Source organism: Phoxinus phoxinus (assembly GCF_949152265.1).
Source record: "Phoxinus phoxinus genome assembly, chromosome: 20".
NCBI lineage: Eukaryota > Metazoa > Chordata > Actinopteri > Cypriniformes > Leuciscidae > Phoxinus > Phoxinus phoxinus.
The window spans coordinates 7,591,785-7,610,136 of record NC_136895.1 but is presented as its reverse complement, the minus strand read 5'-3'; the positions used below and the strand labels follow the sequence as shown (position 1 = coordinate 7,610,136).

Sequence of the window (18,352 nt, the reverse complement as noted above, 5' to 3'; positions counted from 1 at the left end):
CAAATTTGTGTAAGTAAATGTGTAAGTTAATGAAGTAGGGGTTAGCTACTGTAGTTTGGTACCAGATGTTGGTTTCCATTTATTTTCCATAAATTAAAAAATATATATTAGTTTGATATTTTTAAATTCCAATATCTCTGGTAATGGGGATGAATGATTAAACTTGAACTCAACATTACATCATTAAGTTAATCATTATACATAGTTTTGTAGTTATAATGATTATAAATAGTTCAAGATTATGTGTAAATTATAACGTTTGGCATTCATTGTTCGACACAGTCGGGAATCTGTTGTAAAAGTGGTATTTGTTACTCTTTACAAAAAAAAAATTCATGTGACTATTCATGGAAAATCCCCTATTCAATTTCTTGAAGACAACAGAATTGTTCCTTTCCATTAAGTACAAGACTTCATTCCAGTAACATACCACATTCTCACATATGAACATTTTATCTTTCCATAAATTAGGCGTTCCCAGAGAGCTGATCACAACTATCGAGAGGTTGACGATGAGGATGGCTTGCCACCGAGAAGCTTGCATGATGGGATAAGGGAGAACTGTATAAGTTCTGGACCCCTCAAGCCACCGTTGGCCCGTTCACTCCTTATTAAAGAGGAACTCCTGAACCAGAAACATCGCCTCCTTGGCCAACCCACACCTCTTTCTTTGGCTAGCCTAGAGTCCGTGGGTCTCCTCAACAGCCAAGCCCAATCCCTTCTTTCACGTGATGGATCATGGGGAAAGTCCCATCTAGACAGCCTCCTGAAGCTCAAACAAATTGGCGGGAATCTCAGTGACCTAAGCGACCTGCCTCTTTTCCAGGAGAACCTAGGCCTGTTCTCCAAGGGCACAAAGTCCCATGACACTGGCTCCATCACGGTAAAGAAAGAACCAGGACATTCCCCTCCAGTGGACTTGAAGATCCCACAAGTCAGAGGCATGGACCTGTCCTGGGACTCCCATGGGAACGCCTCTGATCTCTATAGTTACAGCTCTATAACGATGGGTAACGTGCACTCGGACAATGCGCTCAGTAGGAAGCTGAGGGTCATCTTGCCAAAGCAGAGTCGCAGGGCCGCTCTGGGAGGCCTTCTCGATGCTGGAGCGGTGGCCGAGTACTGGGGGTCAGACCTCGAACAGCCAACTTTGGGACCCCAGTACCCAACATCAGATCCAGAGGCCGACCCAACAGGCTCCAAGCAACCCCGAAAGAAAAGGGGGCGGTATCGGCAGTACAACACTGAGATTCTTGAAGAAGCCATTGCTGTGGTGATGGGTGGGAAGATGAGCGTTTCAAAGGCGCAAAACATCTACGGTATTCCCCACAGTACCTTGGAGTACAAGGTAAAAGAGAGGATGGGCACACTGAAGAACCCACCAAAGAAAAAGCTTAAACTGATGATGAGGGCCGAGGGGCAAGACTCTGGTATTACCGGCGAAACCGAATCCACGTCGACGCCCGCCACCACACCCATCGCAACGCCAGTGGATCTCTTGCAGGGGGCAGGAGACAAAGTCGAGTAGATTACACAGAACACCTCATAAAATGGAAGCAGTTTTAGATTCTGACAGAAACAATTGATTTGGAGTTGAGGATGGGGCTTTAATTGTGCCAATTTACTTGCAGTATCTGGGTGAGCACAACTGCAGGGATTGATGGGAGGATTTAAGCCTGATAACTGGGGATAAGAAACAAATTGGCAGTTATCAGTGGTCGCATTGACACTGCAAGCATTTGCTGAAGGTTTTTACAACATAAAGCAACAAATGCGTACTAAAGCCATAAGAGAGTATCGACAGAAAGACATTTTTGTTAAAAACGAAAAGCAAGCAGATTAACCCTTTGTTCGCCCCCTTCATCATGAACTTTGCTAGCTGTGCCATTAATGCTCATGCGTTTTGGCTGGCATGCCATTTTGAGAAATGAGGAGTGGGGTTTGAAGGGTTTCGTGCGAAGCTGGAAAATAACCCTTCAAAAAATGAATTCATCTCTTATTGGTAGGTTTATGAAACAATTCATGATCTTTAAAACTAATTTATTTCAAATGGAGTTGACAAGGATTCTCACCAGGGATCAATCCTAGGCCCGTTTTCTATTAACAGGTAAAAACAATTGCTTTCAACTCTTTGTAGTTTCCTCCTTTTATATTCCGCGCCAACAGACTAAGAATTAGACACGTCCATTTCAAAAACACAAATGAAGCGTAAGATTAGTCATTCAGGGATGCATGTTTGTGATGTTGAAAAGATTTTTTTTTTACTTTACTGTATAACTTTTCTTTAACTCTAGCGCTTTCTTTTGCACTACACTTTCAGTCTGGCGCTCGCCAGAGCCTAAATCTGGCAATTAGACCTGATTACCTCGACACTGCTTGCATTACGCACTTACTGTTCTGTCTGGCATACTACATCACACTCATTTTACAGTACTCTCAGTACACTCTTGGTGAGAGCCTCTCTCTTAAAAGGTTTCCAAAACCCACGAAGGGACAATGCCGACGACTTAAAACCACACAGGACAGGAACGTGTTTCAGATTCACATCTTTCTACTAAAATTAATCGAGGGAGGGTTCATGCAGTCAATTTTTGGCTGTTTCTGGCGGCTCCCTCGTCGCTGCTTATAGTCAGTCGCTGACGTGTATATTTATAAAAAGAAAAGCATTTTTCGCAGAGGGTTGGTTTTGGGGAGGGTGGAACATAGATGGGGGGAAATGTAGGTCGGGTTATGACCATATAACCCTGTTATATTATAAATTTGCGTTCTTTCAGAGAGCCAATTGTTGTCTCTGAATAGATTCTTTTCCTCATGTAAAACTCAGGGCAACTGAGACAAATATAGCGATCATGTTTTTAGAGAAACAATGCATCTTACCTACTTGAACTGGAACCTGTGACACACTCTCAGTAAATGAGTTGGGTCAGGGGCAGGGCTTTATACCGGGCGTTAGTTGGGTCGAGCTGAGCCATGGATTGCAGATATTGGTGGGATGTTACCATCCAGATGGGAATTTTCTGAGATCTCTCTGAAAATAGCACTTTGTTTAAAAATAAAAGCGAACGTGTTTGGGTGTGCGTTTTAAAGTAGCTTTTGCAGTAGCAGATAGCAAAAAGGAGACTTGCAAGATCAAAGGGGGGATCATTTCAACGACCCCCGCCGTCCTGCAGCTTAGACCCAAACATGCTCGTTTTGTTTTGAAAAAAATTACCTCTTTAATATACAGTGGTCGACAGCTTGAACTCTCAGATTTGTCTAGTGTTGCCTCACTGTTTAGTGTCACGTTGCCCCTCTTCAAATCTAAACCGTGTCATCTGATGTATATAAAACTGAAAAAGCGCATAGATCTGTGAAGATTTCAGAGAGAAGGCTTTTGGCATGGCATGCTCCACTTTGATGTTGTTTGAAGGGCATTCTGGTATATCACTGCCTGGTGCTCACCCAGTCTGTGACAAAAATGATACTTCAGACTTCAGGGTTTCTGATGACGAAACTGACTCTTTGAAATGTACCTTTTATTTATTTCATTATTTAATTTCAAATCATTTAAGTAAATGGCATGCACCAGTTCAGTTGAGGCTGATGAGTTATTTATAATCTGACACTTTTGGTGGCCAGGTTTTCTTTATGTTGAACACTGTCCCTTTACAATTTTGCCCAGTGAATCCAAGTCATTTTAAAGCCTTAATAGGCTTGTTGGACAATTTCCTACAACACTATAGTTGTTTAAATTATCTTATTAATCGAAAATTATTTCGTAGTTTTGTTAGCTTTGTTTAATGAATTTGCATTGCCATTATAGCCATGTGTGGAGACACTACTGAAATTAGTAGGAATCTTGATTATTTGTATCAATACTACATACAATTGATGTAATATATATATTTAGTGCAGTTTTTAAATTATGATCCGTACTTCTACAATTGATTATGTAGAAAGTCGAAGGGAAGTTAGCTAAGTTAGAATCATATTCATGTGTAAATCCCTTTAAGTCATCTGGCATCAAATGCACCAACACTTTACCAATGCTGAGCGTTTAAAGTGTCTAATTAGAAATTAGTTTGGTCCTTAATCAATCAATCAGGTTATTTATTAATCAACGTGATGTAAAATAATACTCTTGCCATTGTACATTTTCTTAACCAGTATTGTCTTGTTTTACAGTAAAAAAAATAATTAATTCAAGATATGTTTTCTTGATTTTACAGAATATTTGAAACCCTTGAATTTAATTTTTCTTACCCTACTGGCAAATGTATTGTTCTTGTTTTAAGTATAAATTTAGTTGGATTCTCCAATAACTTTTACTGGAAAACAAGATACAAAAAATATTACTTTGCAGCGCAACTAGTAAATTATAAGTAGTAGGTCAGTAGCTACATGTAGAGTGTTAGTACTACTAGTACAAACAGATTTGAATATTTGCCCTCATAATTGGCACTTATGAATTATTGCACTGATGGGCATGACTGGAAGTTGTTTTGCAGCACTTAAAATCTTTCGGAGGAAACCTCCCTATTGTTAATCTAGAAAGTTTTGAACTTTCAAATTGCTACTGTACATTCTCCAACCCTAGTTTATCATCAGCTGTCCGATTCACAATGGTGCATGCCATTTCGACATATTTATTTCATTTGACTTCAATGATTAATGTATTACAGGGTTAACGGCTCCCCCTGTCCAAAAACACCCCCCCCCCCTCTTAATGAAATGAAAACATCTTTACACACAAATGAATGTAGAACCATTTCGGAATGATTTCTGAAACTAGTAGTTTAGAAAACACGGCACTTTCACACTTCATACATTGAACAGACTGTTTTAATTTCTCTCTTGCTGCTCGTTTCAATTTTATTTGCGTTTCTCTGAAACGTACACCTGTAGCCTTCAGTACTTTCGTATCTCAGGATAGATTCAGCCGAAGGGTTCGCAATATTTGTCAGTCGGATAACAATGCAGACATAACTACCTGTACAAGAAGTGCATAGACATGTTATATTAACTACAATCTTTGCACAATATACCTCATCCTTGGGAATAAACGCACCTTTCTGTGCCACATCCTTAAATACCATTCAGGGGCACGTGGAAAAGGAGCAGTTGAAACTCTGGGAAATGAATTTTATTTTCCTATTTCACCCTCTTTTTTGTCTTCTATGAGAGGGATGGCGAGGCATTTCGTGTGTCTGACTGACCAATATTTACACCCTTTTCATTCAGGTACAGAAAAAAACGATTTTTTTGAATACAATCAAAAATTTCGTTTAACATTTCGCATCTTGCCAATAACGGGTCCCATCCTTTAAGTTGACTATCGTTAATCGTCAAGGCAAACATCAATGGATAAGACACAATCCCTTTTCCTGTACTCTGAATAGCGATTTAGCCATCAGGTTTAACCCTCATGGGTGTTTTTGTGAAAAACACAAATGGAGGTTCGAAGGGGAGAATATGGGACAGGTGGAAATGTTAACCTTTCTGTTGTTTTTGTGCTCTTTGTAAACTTGTTTTTAAACTGCATTCCAAAAATTTCAAGAGATACCTTTATATGGAAGAGAAATCTATACATATTACAAATGAATATATTATATTTATTTTACTGTTAATCTTTTTTATTTGTCTTTTTGTTCTGGTTGACATTGAAATGCTACACAAAGAAATGATGGAAATCGACGCCGACAGCTACAACCTCAGTTTCTGTACCATATGAAGTGCCATTTGTTTTGTCTCAAGTGGCTCATTATGATTTCTTTTCTGGAAAGATGCTCGGATAGCCTTTTTTATCTTTTCTTTGACGAGTTTTTGACCTCCACTGCATATCCACATAACAGCATTACCTCAGGTGGGATCTCTCCAGAGCAGCTGATTCTACGTTTAGTTGTAGAAATCAGGACCTGTACTTGACTTTTACACGTTTCCAAAAACGCAACGATCACTTTTCAAGGAAGCAGTTTATAAATAACGCTAGTCGCATTTTTTGTTTTCCTCCGGTGTATTTTAAAATTGAATGCTTTGCTTAACTGAACCACGGGTCTCTTTTTGAATACAACTTTAGCACACGTTCAAATCAATAGGGCACACATTTGTACTCCACAAATAACACACACTCCAAACACTCACATGCACACAAAACACCATCATGTCTACATCATGTGGGTGGTTTACAGTTTTAAGCTATTGGTTTGATAACTCTTCAAGGGAAACTAGTCGGTTGTGACATTAGAAAGAATCTGATAAGGGAAATAACCAGACAGCAACATAGTGTCGGCCCTGATCCGGCCCACATCTGGTCCACATCTGGGCCGTGTGGATTCCTTGTGTACCAGACGTTGGCCACATCTGGGCCGTGTGGATTCCTTGTGTACCAGATGCGGTCCACATCTGGGCCGTGTGGATTCCTTGTGTACCAGATGCGGTCCACATCTGGGCCGTGTGGATTCCTTGTGTACCTGATGCGGTTCACATCTGGGCCGTGTGGATCCCTTGTGTTCCTGATGCGGTCCACATCTGGGCCGTGTGGATCCCTTGTGTACCTGATGCGGTCCACATCTGGGCTGTGTGGATTCCTTGTGTACCTGATGCGGACCACATCTGGGCTGTGTGGATTCCTTGTGTACCTGATGCGGACCACATCTGGGCCGTGTGGATCCCTTGTGTACCTGATGCGGTTCACATCTGGGCCGTGTGGATCCCTTGTGTACCTGATGCGGTTCACATCTGGGCCGTGTGGATCCCTTGTGTACCTGATGCGGTCCACATCTGGGCCGTGTGGATTCCTTTTGTACCAGATGCGGTCCACATCTGGGCCGTGTGGATCCCTTGTGTACCTGATGCGGTCCACATCTGGGTCGTGTGGATTCCTTTTGTACCAGATGCGGTCCACATCTGGGCCGTGTGGATCCCTTGTGTACCAGATGTGAGCCACATCTGGGCCGTGTGGATCCCTTGTGTACCTGATCCGACCCACATCTGGGCCGTGTGGATCCCTTTTGTACCTGATGTGGGCCACATCTGGGCCGCGTGGATCCCTGGGTATGGACACATAGACACTCTAAATTTGATGTCTAATTATATCTGATTAAATGTCTCATTACAACTGCCATTTAAATACATATTAGAGGTTCAGTTGCATTTTATTGAGATTGGATAAGTTTATATTTTTGTTCAAACCATTAGTTAAGCCTAGAATGTTTTCGTCTTGTTGCGATTCCTTCAAGTTTAACTATTGTTTTTTTATTGATTTTGGCAAAATTAAAATGAATAGGCACACCTTTATTCAACAGAAAACATTTGGAATTGGGAGAAACAAATTGTCGGCAAACATTTTAGTCCAATTTAATTATAGATATCCATCGGACTGTCAATCTATGCACTTGAGAGTTACATGCACCATAACAGATTTTTTTTTGAGTTTGTGATTATATCAAGTAGTTTTAGGGGCCATTTTGTTCTTCGTTGACAATTTAAACATTATGTCAAGTAAATAAGTTGAATATTTTATTAGATTTAGATCAGCAGTATAGCTTAAAATAGCAGTTGTCATGGTGCAGCACACGCCGTGGTAAAAGACATGTTTTGAATGTAACCTCCTAGAGAAACATGTCTCAGAGAAAAATTATGGAATATGCTCAGAATATTGAAACTTACCATGACACTGTATACATTATGCATTTCATTGAAATGTTCATTTTGGTGTCATCCGGAGTGCCTGTCTTGCAGTGTTCAATCGTCACCGATAATTTGATAAGTGCATTCAATCATCATTACACGAATAAACTAATAGAATAGAATAAATGAATAGAAACGATAATGAGCCGATAACACCTATTGATAATTGGTAACAACATTCAAAAATCCTTAACCAAGGCGACCTACAATCTATATATTCATTTTTTTACACTGAATTGAATCAATGTCGCCTTGATTATTTTAATGCAAATAAATGCATGTCATTTTATTTATAGGTGAAGTGTGTTATTTCTGGGTCACTAGCGCAATGGCAAAAATGATTTATTTTTAAACATGTTCAAAACACTCATCCGGTGTGCTATTGGTCCACAAACATAATCCCACCCCGAACTCGCTCTATTGGTCGAACCAATGTTGCTACGCTAGATGCTCACTCCAACAGATCAATGTTTGTAAAACATCCGCTTTTTGGGGATTCCATGAAAAATTTAAAAATACACACTTCATCTTTAAAATGAGATGTTCCTGCATAGGTTTTAGTGAAACTGTGAATTATATGGAACAGAGCCATGAAAAGTCAACACCTGACCTCCACTATGAAACATTAGCATGGATGACAGTGAAGTCGTTGTTCTTAATACGCTCGATGCTAGCTCAGTGAGAGGTCAAGTAGAGCTGTGTAAACGCAAATGAAAGCGAAAATGGAGAAAATGTGCTTGATGAAATAGTCAGCGTTCTTCTAAAGAACTTGAGAGCTTTTGGCTGTTAAAGGGCTGCCATTGTGTTGCCATGACAATCTTGCAAGATCATTCACAAGTAAAGGTGTGCCTATTCCAATTGCTATTTTCCTAGAAGCAAAAATCCACTTTCTTGTCTTTTCTGTTCTTTTATTTTATACCCGGATTGTGCTTTCTCAGTATTTCACATGCAATTTCTACCATAGTGTCTACATTGAAATGTAGACCAAATTTTTCTTTCTTTAGTAACCTTTCTATATAATTTGGCGGGACACAAAGAAAATATTAGATTGAAACGTGTTGGGAGTTACGATATTTCCAAACAAGAGTCCTTCTTTCTGTAATGCGATCTTGGATCTGGATCTGCTCTTGACCATTAATCTCATCCATGACTGTTTCAACCCTGCAGTCCATTGACTTCTGCGGGATTAGGATTATTAGTTTTGCTACCTCAACTTGCAGATGGTTTTGACATAGGAGTCTTTTGGTAGTTAAGCAAAAATTACTTGTATCTTGAGGGACGGACTGTCCCTAAAGGCTTTTGCCGATCAGGTTGTGGGAAAACGTGTTCGCGGTTTGATCGGCGTACCTGCCGTACTGTATGTAGCATTTCAGATGCACGGAAAACACTGGCTCGTCGTTCCAAAAGTCACGGTCCCGTTCTGTCGGAAAGCAGTTATACATTCCGCATGCACATGTGAACCTAATAAACCACATTTATGATGGAGGTAATGGCTCTTTTTGGACCAAAAGGTCCTAAGTTATGCATCTTGACTGCTTCTAAGTCCAGTGTTTGGGAGGAATATCAGGTCGACCGATCACCTCTAAAGTTGGGAATGCGTCGTTATGTGTTTTTCCTTAAGAATCTCAGTATAGTCGTTCCATACCATATGAGTTTGTGCCCTTGAAAATTCAAGCCAAATGCAGTCTGTGGGCAGTATCTTTGTTTGCGATCGCATTTGCATTCATGCGTTTATGGCGCACATCTCATCTCTTGACGGGATGCTGTGCTGCACTTTTTTTTTCATTTTTTTTCATGTATGGAGTCGAAGCTTTATGGAGCAAAAATGCCTTTTGCTATCAGTTCGACTGTGTTCATATTTCCAAGTACTTTTTAAAGTTTGGTAAACATTTTTAGAGTGGAGTCTTAACGTTGTAAAGGTTCGGCGTTCAGTGTAGTATGACGATTGGATCCCTTCTCCCGTTACTCCCCCCCCTCCTCCCCCTCCCCCCCTCAGGTTAATGCATGAGACTGGAATGATTAGGCTCGGCTAAAGATTGATACCTTTTCTATATTTCTTAATACTGTTGATATTGTGATTTTAAAAACTTTGATCAAATACGCTTGCCTTTACGTTCCATTTCTTTCGCCAGTTTTAAGAAGTTACCCCTCCTAGTACAGAATCCCACCAGTGTAGTGGTCCAAAAAAATGTTCGATTTTTGTTGCAATACGAAACGATTTGAGTGGTGAAGGCAATACTCGTGGTTTAAGTCCCATTGAAAGTGAGTTTGTTGTCGCAGGCCCGAGAAAGCAGGTCGCCCAACAGCCGGACGACTCGACTCCACGTTCTTATCATACCCGGACCGCCTTTTGCATTTTGAAAAGATTCAGCCAAATATCTTTAGTTCAGTGCTTTATTAACAGCGAGGATTGTAAAGTACGAATTACCTGGGGAAACAAAAATGGACGCTCTAACTTTAGATCTTTCGCTCGGTCCCTCGAGACCCACAAGGCCACAAAGACTATTTTGTTTCTGATGTCTGTACAATGTGTGATGATGTTTCAACTAAAAGAAAAAAAAAACCTTACAACGCAGAATACCTCAGATAATAAATCCATGTAAATCTTGACAGCCTCCACATGTAGATAGAGCCCTGTTCACTGCCTCCCCACCTCTCATGTCTGTCGGACGTTTCTTCTTCTATCGTTTCACTGCCCGTTATATGTTGTGGAGGTTTCATTACTTTCTTTTCATGTTTTTTTTTTTAGTCCCAGGAACAAATGAACCGTTCATCATTCATCCGTGTGCTTGACAACGTTAGGCGGCGTTCACACTGAAGGGACTTTGCAAGTCACTCGTTTTTTTGACGAGAGTTGGAGATGTGAGGCATCATGATCAGACCGTTGATGATACGACAAAGTTGAGCTATTCAACTTTATGCAAATGCGTAGTGATGAGGTGACAACCAATGGGAGTCTAGACTGTGATTTGTCACCTGATTCGGTTGGATACTGTGGTTGAGTGGAAACGTCGTCTTCTAGCAACCAACAGTACAGCAACCTCGTGACCTCCAGCGTTTTCATCATGACCGTGTGAATGCCATTTTAGGAAGGGAAGACATTGACTCAGTAGTAGACACTTATTTGTACGGTCCATTTCAGAGTAACAGTAATAATCAGACGTTTTTGGTAAAGTACCATGTTTCTTGCAGATTTTGCTCTACACTGAAAAACAATTTGTTGTTTCAACTTAGAAAAAAAGAAAGTGTTTGTGCTGCCTTTAAATTTTAAGTTTAGTCAACGTGAAATGTTACATTTGTGACAACATGGATATTTGAGTTGGTTAAACTTAAAATTTTAAAAGTGTAGTTCGTATTACGTAAAAAAAAGTTTTGGCTCCAAGTGTGGCTAGCCAAAATCGGTCCGACTTTTAAGTGTTAAAGTGGGCTTTGTCTTCTTTTAGGGGTTGTCTGTTGAACATAAGCCATAGTTTACGCATTTGTCGGGCGTAATTTCATCATTCGTTTTCGTTATCAGCTAAACTGAATGTAGGGGGAAAAAATAATACAAAATTGAAACTCTTAACACATTAACTTTTTATGTACCTATACATACTTTAGGACAAGCTATAGATTATTATATTAATGTGTTCTTAAATATATATATATATATATATATATATATATATATATACACACACACTCAACAGTCACAGTGCATTGTATATAATGTTCTGTATAGTTATATACTTATCTTCTGGAAAGAGATGTAAATCTCTTCCTCATTTGATTCAGGGAACAAACATTTCAGTGCAGTATATTTAGACTCCAGTATACGGCATTTGTATAGTTCGTATTCATTTGCTCACACGTTTCTTTTTTTCGTAAACATACTGGAATGGTAGTTAGTCTTGAAGTGAGCTAAACAAAAAAATAAGTTATTGTAAGGCATCTTAACGCTGCAGTGGTGCAAACAGTTGTGTTTTTCCACAATACTGTACAAACAGAATATATATATATTAAGAGGAAACGCAAACTTTTTAAGGTGGATGTGTATATAGTCTCGAACCAATTTCGCGATTCGTTTTTTTTTCTTTCCGGTTGAAAAACCGGAGTGATTTTAAAGTATTTATTGTTACATCATTTGGTGATGTAAATTGATTTTCCCCGTGAAAAAAAATGGTTATGAGCCAAGTTTTACGGTATCGCTTGTTATTTTTGCTTGCTACGTGTAAATGGAATTTAAGTTTCGAAGTCGGATGGTCAAAATCATTTGTAAACACTGGATCTATCGGACGATGTCCTTAAAATCATCCTCATTCGTGACGATGAGGAAATGCGCCCTGCGTGTGCTTTGCTGCAACTACTTTTTCTTAACGATAATGATGTTTATTACTACTATAATTTCTCGTGCGAAGTGAAACGTCTCCGTGGCTGTGAGCTGGTTCTGTATGAGTGTGTGGAATTGCTTGAGGTTTTTATTTATTTTTTCGCTTTTTACTCATGCATTTTTGAGAATAAACCATTTCTTATACACTTAAATCATGCGATTTCTGAACAGACAAGCCTGAAAAGACAAAAGTAGTTGTTTTCTTGATCATCTGTGAAAAGATAGAAAAATACGTTCCTTAAAAGCATTTCTCTATTTATCTTAAATCCTATTATTAAGCCACAACTACGAATCCCTCAGGGACAAACGACACTGATTCAATCTATTCAGGTACTTTCTCTAGATTCTGCGGCCTAGCTGTTAAAATATGACAAAAAAAAAAAAAAAAAAACGTACATATTTTTTGACAAATTGAGCAAAAGCTCATGACAAGAGTCATTTTTAACCCTTTGTCACTTAATTTCTTTTCCTCTGTCCTTTTTAGTTTTTGTATTCTTTGTATCCAGACTTAAGTACAATATACTAAATGAATGTCAAGCTGAAACTTCAGGTGAAGAGCAACACTCAGCCAGACAGTGCTTTTCATTACAATGTCCTCTGCACACACTGTGCCTCGAATGCCTGAAGACAATACAACACTATAGCGACACACACCACATCAGACCCCTCAATGATAGTGGTTGACCGGTCTCAGCACGCCTATACAGACGTACCTCTACAACACCAGGCCTGATCTTTCACATTTGCGGTCAGTAATTGGTAGTTTCGGTCTCTGCTTTTAGCATGTAAGTATTTCAGCGAAGAAACTGCCTCGATATGTTTTATTGGAGCTTTTAGGTGCCTACTATTATTGTCAAAAAAGCATAGATGTTCACGAAGGACGTGTGAACTGGCCGTTTTACTGATTATAAAGATTATTAGAAAGACGAGCACAGGAATCGTGTATGTTAAAGCCAGATCATTTCAGCGCAGAGGTAAGTGTGAAGAATAAGGGCCGCATTTACTCTTTAATTAGTCTCGGTGTCGAGTTTTTGTTGTTGTTTTCCGTCAGATTTGAGAACATTCCTGTTGTTCATGTCGTCGTGTGTTTTAGATCATGATGCCTGATAATTGGCAGTGGTTTTGTTGTTTTCCACACGTGGGCTTGGATTCAAAAGTTCAGGCCTGATATATGAAATACTTACATGTTAACTCTTTTAATACGAGACGGAACGGGTTTTTAAAACGCGCAGGTTTGCCGGTGTGGGAAAAGGTGCTGCTTTTTCCGAATCTCCTCTGTTTTCGATATACCTCAGACCATCTAGATCGAAACGAGTGCTTTTTACGAAATGGCATCTTGCCCTGTAACACGCTGGTTCCTCCGAGTCAGTCCAATATAGTTGGAAGACAGGCGCTCCAAAACTGGAATAGACCTCATTTCAATATATACTGTTTACTCTTTGACAAAAACATTGTATAGTTTAATATTTTCTTGTACTGTAGATTTATTTATGTATATTAATTTGTTCTTTTTTTGTACTGCGTGTTTGACTTTTATTCTAGACTATTATCGATGTCCGTGTTAGAGCACTTACGAGGATCACAATTATTTTTGTTTGATTGCACTATTTGTTTGTTTTGTTTTCCGTTTGAATGCAAACTCTTATTTTTGAGCTGGGCTAATGAATAATAAGCTGTCTCCTAATGTATGTGATTTTTCAACAACAACAAAAAAAGAAAAAAAAAGGAAAAGGAAAAAAGCTGATTAGATTTTCTGTGGTCTAATTTAAAAACAAACAAAAAAAAAGTTTTCTCTTACTTTTTATTTGCATTGACCGTTAAAGCAAATTGCTGATTAGATCCGTCTTTGTGCATGTGTGAAGTTTTACTGGTTATATTTTACCCATTAGGAAAAAAATGCCATTTTTCAACACATTTTAATTGTAACATTGTGCAAGTTAGTATTCACTGGATGCTAGAACCTTCTTATGAAAACCACTATTCTTCTAATAAATTTTTGTTGTGAAAACGACGTGTGGAGATATTTAATTGTGCAGTTGCATGCTTCTACTGTTGTTGTTTTTGATAAAACATATACATTTTTAATCACATCATTTATAGTTTATATAGAAATCTTTTTTCTTGGGTGACCAGCCCAACCCTCAATTTTAGTTAAAAGGGTTTTTCAATGAATGATTCATGAACAAAACATTATTTCAACCCTGTCACAGAAAGTAGATTATGTGTCTTGTAATCAATCACACATTTGATCTGTAATTACATTACACTTATCTTTTTGTACCAACCCGGTATCATTCATACAATTTCAGGGTTTAAGGTTGCAGAGTTGAAGATCAGCACATATTGGTCAATATTTTTATATTATGATTACTGCATTTTTTCCCATAACAGTTTAACTATACAGCCTGATGAGGCAAATATAAGCATAAAACTATACTGTATACAGTCTTTTCATTATGTTTGCTATAATACTGCCGACATAGTTCAACTCTGTAACAGGGAAAAACGTAATTTTAAGCTCCATAACGGAGTTGAAATATATAATTATCATGGAACGACGCCAGATTATTTGCAGTACTTTGTGTCAAAAAAAGTCCTGATCGCTGTCATTCCCCTCCCCTTCCCCCCATAACAGAGTTGACCTACAATAGAGAGTTTGACAGTGTACACGTTATCATTATACTTCTTAATCAGTTGAACTATTGAGATATATCATATATAATACTGTTACGGACTGTTATTTTTCCCCCATAACAGAGTTGACCTACAGTAGAGAGTTTGACAGTGTGAACGTTATCATTATCTAAATCCTTAATCTAAGATAATGTCAGTAAATTATGGAGTGCAGCAAGGGTCTGTGTTAGGCCCTCTGCTATTTTCAATATATATGGTAATATTATAAGAAAACATGGAATTAATGTCCACTGTTATGCCGATGATACTCAGTTATATACATGTATTTCAACAGGACCAGATGAATTCTCTAAATTATCTAAGTTGACAGAGTGTGTTAAAGATATAAAATATTGGATGACCTGTAATTCTCTTCAATTAAATTCAGCTAAGAATGAGGTATTACTTATTGGACCTAAAACCTGTACGCAGAATCTCTTAAAATACAGTTTGCATTTGTAAGGATGTACTGTAACTTCATCCTCTACAGTTAAAGACCTGGGCGTTATAGGTCCGGATATGCTATGTGTTTCTGATGCGGAAAAGTTAGTTCATGCGTTCATGACCTGGATTACTGTAATTCATTACTAGCTGGTTGTCCTGCATCCTCAGTAAACAAGCTACAATTAATCCAAATGCAGCTGCTAGAGATCTTACCTAGGGGTGTCACGATTCTCCAAATCCTCGATTCGATTACATTTTCGATTCTAAGGTCACAGTTCGATTCGATTCTCGGTTTTTACTTTTTTCTTTTTTTTAAAGCACAGGTTGCTATGCCATTTTTAGACCAGACTTTTATGCATAATATCTGACCTTTGTTTGCAATGTACCACACTACATTGTCAAATTTAAAACATTTATTAAGAACATAATGTAACAATAACTTATATCTTCAGTCAATTGAAAACTTAAGCAAAATAACCTGCGATCTAGTTTCTCTTTTGTAAATGCAGTCTTCTTCACAGAAGATGACATTCAAGTTCACAACAAAACAAACAAACAGTTTAATAAATCTAAGCGTCACACAGAGCCAGTCTTTAAAATTCTAACACTTTATTCTCTGAGTGTACACACACACACCGGCGGCGCTATTCGGCGTCTGTCTACGGCGCCTAGCAACGGCTCAGGACCTTTGTTAAAAGAATCCTGCCGCGCCACAGAGCGTCCGGTATGCGATACCTGGAGTTGTCATAGACGCGACGCGGCGCTTCTCGTCCGGTGTGTGCGATACCTCGAGTTGTCATAGACGCGACGCGGCGCTTCTCGTCCGGTGTGTGCGATACCTCGAGTTGTCATAGACGCGACGCGGCGCTTCTCGTCCGCTGTGTGCGATACCTCGAGTTGTCATAGACGCGGCGCTTCTCGTCGGGTGTGACTCGCAGCATTTCAGCACGCGTGTTTTTTCCCGCTTGACAAGCCGACCGAACGTGACATGGGGGCGTGGCAGCATCGACGATTCCATTTTTTAATTCGATGATCGAGATTGTGACTTAATTTCGATCGATTTCGATTTAAAATCGAAATCGTGACACCCTTATGTATAACACCAATTTTATTGTCTACACTAAAACTGTTAAGTTCTGTATCAAAGTATACAAAGTATTGCTACTGATATAAGGCCCTAAACACTTTAGCTCCTGTGTATTTAACTAATCTTCCATCGCCTTACAATCCATCACGCTCTCTAATGTCACAAAACTCTGGGCTTCTGGTAGTAGGATATCTAAGTCCACTAAAGAGCGTTTTCACATTTGGCTCCTAAACTCTGGAATAGCCTTCCCGATAATGTACGGGGCTCAGACTCACTCTCCCAGTTTAAATCTAGATTAAAGACGCATCTTTTTAGCCCAGCATTCATATAATGCATCTCATAACCTAATACTCCAGTTATATCAGATCAAATGCACATTATTTTTCTTGCTTAATGTTATGAACAGCAGCTACGCTAATTATTTTCTATTTGCTTCTCTGTTTTATCTCGGGATGCCCATCCTGAGGAAACTAGAGAGTTTGTCAGCTCCAGTTTGGATCGATCCTATTATGAAGACTTCAGATGCGCAACACCTCAGAAGAGACGACCCAACGCTCGCGACGACTTCAATGACGCCAACATGCACCAATGCTACATTTCTCTAAATGTCATAATCATTTGTTAACAAACAAGTATTCATTACTTCAATGAGCTCATTGTTTCTGCCTTAAATTATTACATTGTTTAAATTAATACATTTTTAACTAAGGGATTTTGTATGTACATTTCTGAAATGCATAACTTAGACAGTTACCTCTGATAACAGATCAGTCTAAATTGTAATTTAGACCCATGCATTTTCTGTAATGATCTGTATTGTGAAAAGCGCTATAAATAAGTGTGAATTGAATTGAATTATACTGTCTTAAAGGGGTGGTATAATGCCCTTTTCACAAGATGTAAAACAAATCTCTGATGTCCCCAGAGTGTGTATGTGAAGGTTTAGCTCAAAATACCCCACAGATATTTTTATAAAGCATGTTAAAGTAAAGCAGAAACGCCTCGTTTTGTGTCTGTCCCTTTAAATGCAAATGAGCTGCCACAGGGGGCGGAGCTTAAACAGCTTGCACTCACACAGACATGCACTGAAAATGTCAAATACTTTTAGCCTTTTATGTTCAAACCGAAGTCAGAAAGATGGAGAGACTCAAGAAGAAGTGACGACATGTAGACAACATTTCTGAATAGTTAGTTGATTCATTTATGTTCCAGGGGGCGGGGTTTATGTAAATTTTATGGTTTATGATGTCACTAACCCGGGAGGAATGTTGTGTAGTCCCTACCAGCCGTTTGTAGTCCTTAAAAATAAATTTCTTTAAAAGAAAATATCTCCCTTTGCCTTGAACTTTGAGCGCTGTAACTTTGCAGATGTTGTTTATTCTCAAACAGCAACATTACACACTAACTAAAGTTAGAAAAGTGAAATAATCAACCACCTCTATAATCTATATTATATATGCTTATACTGGTCACATCAATCGCAAGAAATCAACTGTTGAAACTCATCACTGTTATTTTTTCCTGCATTACAGTTGAACTACAACTGAAATATAATTGCACTTCAACACATTTATTATTGTACATTGTGCAAAAAAAAAATGTATCGTCTTAACTATTATAGGGTGAATACTGGCAAAGTGGGACAATGGGTAAAGTGGGACAGTTAAGCTTGTTAATTTCTATCTTTACATGTAAATGATTCTATTACTAAAAATCAACACTGAGCTCATCATAAGCAAGTATGTGATAAAAAAAGATATAGATTCTGTGGCTATGACATCACTTCCGGGGGTGTGGCACACCATATTCAACAACCTTACAGTGAACCGTGATGGTAAAGTATTACATAGCATCCTGAGGTGAATAATGTTAAGATTATATAAATTAAAACACTCATGGATAATTTGTAATTGTTGTATATTTTGTTATAGGATGTAAGGGTGAATCAGATTTGGTAAAAATCACATTCTTATGAATCTTTTTTTAGTTATTTTGTATGTGATTTTGACACTGTCCCAGTTTGCCAATAGCGTGTTGTTAAACTGGGACAGGGTATTACAGGCAAACTGGGACAGCCATTTAAATCATTCTAATGGGGGAATTGAGTTCCC

General features: G+C 38.7%; 1 protein-coding gene across 1 annotated transcript in view; it reads left to right on the top strand.

Moving 5' to 3' along the window:
* Positions 1 to 6,262, top strand: part of lcor (ligand dependent nuclear receptor corepressor) — a 42,253-nt gene extending 35,991 nt beyond the window's left edge. Inside the window, exon 7 of the mRNA XM_079592102.1 lies at positions 472 to 6,262. Coding sequence (XP_079448228.1) covers positions 472 to 1,528 — 1,057 coding nt within the window. The 3' untranslated portion in view covers positions 1,529 to 6,262. The remainder of the gene's footprint in view (positions 1 to 471) is intronic.
* Positions 6,263 to 18,352: the final 12,090 nt, after the last annotated feature.